The sequence below is a fragment of the Poromitra crassiceps genome (genome assembly GCF_964638095.1).
Source record: "Poromitra crassiceps genome assembly, chromosome: 9".
NCBI classification, from domain to species: domain Eukaryota; kingdom Metazoa; phylum Chordata; class Actinopteri; order Beryciformes; family Melamphaidae; genus Poromitra; species Poromitra crassiceps.
Window position 1 is genome coordinate 9,557,711 of NC_139630.1, and position 5,000 is coordinate 9,562,710.

Sequence of the window (5,000 nt, forward strand, 5' to 3'; positions counted from 1 at the left end):
CGTGCAACGCTGTTCCAAAACGTGTCAACGTGTGTCATTGCCTGGGAAACGCACATCCCATAATACAACTGTTCGCATCGCATCCCACAATAGTATGATGATACTTGGGATGTCATTGCGAACATAGATGCCAACAGGTTAGCTAAAAGTTTAGCGTCGCCAGCGACGGCCCCCACCGTTGCGGTCGAGGTACGTTTCTAAATCCCTCCAGGCCTGAACATGTTTCTAGGGGAAACACTGTGATCGTTACCCATATTGACGGTTTTAACTTAACTAACAAAAACATTGTAAATTGAACCCCAGCTCACTTCCTGTTGCAGTGTTTGCTATGGACAGAAAAGAAAAGAAAAAACACATTAAAGTGGAGGACTGACCATTCCATGAAAACCGGCTATAGTTCACTATATGATCAACGCTATAGCCCTTTTTAGATTGGCCAAAAAAGCCACTAATATTCACAAGCTACTGGCTTTTTCTTGGGTCTAAGTTTTAGACCGATGAAAGGCCGGGGTGAAGGGGGCAGAAGCAAATGTGCACCTCTTACTTCAGCATCTGGGTGGGATTTTTTCCCCCCAGATTCCACCAAGAATAGTTGTCTCACCCCGACTTGTGGCGGCTCCTCATCATGGCGGCCGGCTCTCTCTTGCCTCCCTGGTCGAACGTGGGGTCCACGAACTTGAAGACGTGGGCGGAGCCAAACTGGAGGGTGGAGCCTGAGCGCAGCACCGTGGTCTCGGTCACGCGCTGTCCGTCCACGAAGGTGTCGGCATCGGGCCCGCGGGGCGTCACGGTCACCAGGCCCTCGCTGTGCATCAGGTTACAGTGGTGAGGCAGGATGCCCGGACCTAGCAGCTATACACAGACAAGGCAACACACACACACACACACACACACACACACAGCAACACACACGTCACCATCTCAGAACCAAGTGTCTGCAGCTCCATTAACACTCTGGCCAGTATTTGTTTTGTCACAATGCAGAAAAATGTGTTAACTCATTGAGTGCCATGGACGAGTATGTTCGTCAATTGCGTTTTTTGACGGTGGGACGTGGATCAAAGCCTCAGGCATCTCCTGTACAAATATGGGAGCTATTGGAGGTGTATAACATATTTTACGGACTCATTAGGTGGCGACAGTGCTCTCCAGATTACAGAAAGGTCCGGAAAACAGCAGGAAAAAGCCGTGATCAAAGAGAAACCGATGCATGCTGCAGCCAGAGCCATATAGATTGCTCTGTCTGCAGCTGACGTTGTCTGCGAACCGCAGTCAATCCGCGCCCACAACTGAGCTCCTCTGCCTCTGTCTGTCTGTCTGCATAGTTTCTTCACACGATTAGCCGCCAGAAAGGCAGCACCCGACGCCGAAGGGCCAAACCTTTCCCTGCAGTCCGGTTTGGCATTTCCGTGTCGCGCTTTTTTTGCAGATGATAGAAGAGAGTCTCATCGTTCTTTGTGCGTGTTCGGTGTTTACATAGTAATATCACACAATATTCTGTGGGCCTCGAGAAATCACTGAAAACGCTCTGAAACTCTGGCACTGGGAGCGTCCGTTCTCCAAAAGTGGCTGGCACTCAATGAGTTAAGCACCCAGCCCAATTTTGACCATTGAAAATAGAGTACCGCAGGGATGACGTATTTTTGTAGTCGGAAGGCAGAAGTCTTATGGCTCATTTCCACCACATATAACAGCAAAGTACAGCTCTACTCGATCTGGTCTTACTCGGCTCTACTTGATATAGAATATTTCCATAGCAAGTTTACTCGCCTCCGCCCATAGCCGAAGTAGCCTATAATGTATGACATTAAAATTAAATCCATACACAGAACTTTTAAACTGATTATGAAATATTGGTGCCTCTAAATGACCTACAGTGTACATGGGCAAATGTGACAATCGGCCAGGAGAATGGATATCACTTTGTTGTTACTCAAACTCGCATGCATGCGCTGCGTGGGGGACGGGAGAGGCGCTACGGGGAGAACCCCAGCGGGAGCTCACCAGGCAAGACCGCGGCTTCGCTAAACCCCCGCCTGCAGCCTAGCAGACTTTGTCTCTCTCAAAACAATTGAAAGCCAGTTAAAGCTGAGCAAGGAGATCGATTTTATTTCACCAGAGCCGAAGGCAGCAACACAAAAGAAATAACTTCTGGAAATAACAGAAGAGAAGGTAAGCCCCACTAAACTGGTATCCAGCATTGACAGTAGATGCCTACAGTAAACACGATTCTGCCTGACCAATCAGTCGTCTGCAGTGTTTTCACGTCACCGTATGGTACCGGGTCCACAGCCCTGGAACCTCAACAGAGCAGGGACCAAAAGCAGCACGACTCAACCCCGACTCAACCCCGACTCAACCCGGGCTGTGCACGTTTTTGATCGGTGGAATGAGACAAAAAAGCGAGACGAGCTGGGCGGGGCCGCGTTGATACCAGCGGTGGAAATGGGCCATTAGACTTCCTGGATCTTATGGGGAAAAGTCAATTGGGTTTTAGAATGGGGACTTCATTTAAATGCATAAAATAAGGTCTGTGGTTAACAAAGGTTTATGAGAGCAGTCATTTGGATTCAGCAGGATAATCTTCACCAACGTGAATCACTTTTATGCCTTTCGAAGCAGTTTTTTGAAGCCTCTTAACAACACTGGAATAAAGATTGACTATAGAGGCTATAAAGAATACACTATAGAGAAATAAATGGATTCTTTAAACAATTATTTCATAACGTCCTTTGTTTAATAGTGGCCGGTAAACATTCAATATGGCAGGAATTCTGGAACGTTACCGGCTGCATTGGCCGTCTGAAAAAATGCATAGGGGAATCCCTGATGTATGTGACAAAAATACGTCCAGGTTTTGTGTCGGTCGGTGACTCCATAAACAGCCGATAACGTTACGGTGGCTAACGGGAGCTAAGGCTAAATTGCAGGGTAAGTCAGTAGTCCCTCTATAAACCATAATATCTGTGTCCTTTCACTTTTGATTTAAAAATGCTTCCACTGACCTGATTAAAGAAAACGTAATATTTGATGCAATACATAAAAAAGACTTTCCACATGTTTAGCCTAATGTATTTAGAAACAAATGTCCCAAGTTTGGGACTTTAACATGTTTAGTTACCTGGATGACTTTAACATGTTTAGTTACCTGGATGACTTTAAAATGTTTAGTTACCTGGATGACTTTAACATGTTTAGTTACCTGGATGACTTTAACATGTTTAGTTACCTGGATGACTTTAAAATGTTTAGTTACCTGGATGACTTTAACATGTTTAGTTACCTGGATGACTTTAACATGTTTAGTTACCTGGATGACTTTAACATGTTTAGTTACCTGGATGACTTTAACATGTTTAGTTACCTGGATGACGTTAACATGTTTAGTTACCTGGATGACTTTAACATGTTTAGTTACCTGGATGACTTTAAAATGTTTAGTTACCTGGATGACTTTAAAATGTTTAGTTACCTGGATGACTTTAAAATGTTTAGTTACCTGGATGACTTTAACATGTTTAGTTACCTGGATGACTTTAAAATGTTTAGTTACCTGGATGACTTTAAAATGTTTAGTTACCTGGATGACTTTAACATGTTTAGTTACCTGGATGACTTTAACATGTTTAGTTACCTGGATGACTTTAACATGTTTAGTTACCTGGATGACTTTAAAATGTTTAGTTACCTGGATGACTTTAAAATGTTTAGTTACCTGGATGACTTTAAAATGTTTAGTTACCTGGATGACTTTAACATGTTTAGTTACCTGGATGACTTTAACATGTTTAGTTACCTGGATGACTTTAACATGTTTAGTTACCTGGATGACTTTAAAATGTTTAGTTACCTGGATGACTTTAAAATGTTTAGTTACCTGGATGACTTTAAAATGTTTAGTTACCTGGATGACTTTAAAATGTTTAGTTACCTGGATGACTTTAACATGTTTAGTTACCTGGATGACTTTAAAATGTTTAGTTACCTGGATGACTTTAACATGTTTAGTTACCTGGATGACTTTAAAATGTTTAGTTACCTGGATGACTTTAAAATGTTTAGTTACCTGGATGACTTTAACATGTTTAGTTACCTGGATGACTTTAACATGTTTAGTTACCTGGATGACTTTAAAATGTTTAGTTACCTGGATGACTTTAAAATGTTTAGTTACCTGGATGACTTTAAAATGTTTAGTTACCTGGATGACTTTAAAATGTTTAGTTACCTGGATGACTTTAACATGTTTAGTTACCTGGATGACTTTAAAATGTTTAGTTACCTGGATGACTTTAACATGTTTAGTTACCTGGATGACTTTAACATGTTTAGTTACCTGGATGACTTTAACATGTTTAGTTACCTGGATGACTTTAACATGTTTAGTTACCTGGATGACTTTAACATGTTTAGTTACCTGGATGACTTTAACATGTTTAGTTACCTGGATGACTTTAAAATGTTTAGTTACCTGGATGACTTTAAAATGTTTAGTTACCTGGATGACTTTAACATGTTTAGTTACCTGGATGACTTTAACATGTTTAGTTACCTGGATGACTTTAAAATGTTTAGTTACCTGGATGACTTTAACATGTTTAGTTACCTGGATGACTTTAAAATGTTTAGTTACCTGGATGACTTTAAAATGTTTAGTTACCTGGATGACTTTAAAATGTTTAGTTACCTGGATGACTTTAAAATGTTTAGTTACCTGGATGACTTTAACATGTTTAGTTACCTGGATGACTTTAAAATGTTTAGTTACCTGGATGACTTTAAAATGTTTAGTTACCTGGATGACTTTAAAATGTTTAGTTACCTGGATGACTTTAAAATGTTTAGTTACCTGGATGACTTTAACATGTTTAGTTACCTGGATGACTTTAAAATGTTTAGTTACCTGGATGACTTTAACATGTTTAGTTACCTGGATGACTTTAACATGTTTAGTTACCTGGATGACTTTAACATGTTTAGTTACCTGGATGACTTTAACA

General features: G+C 41.1%; 1 protein-coding gene across 5 annotated transcripts in view; it reads right to left on the bottom strand.

Moving 5' to 3' along the window:
- Positions 1-5,000, bottom strand: part of afdna (afadin, adherens junction formation factor a) — a gene marked incomplete at its 5' end in the record, with an annotated part of 255,668 nt that overhangs the window by 138,432 nt on the left and 112,236 nt on the right. For all 5 annotated transcript variants that reach the window (XM_083643598.1, XM_083643599.1, XM_083643601.1 and 2 more), the window contains one exon: positions 602-852. In XM_083643598.1, coding sequence (XP_083499724.1) covers positions 602-852 — 251 coding nt within the window. The remainder of the gene's footprint in view (positions 1-601; positions 853-5,000) is intronic.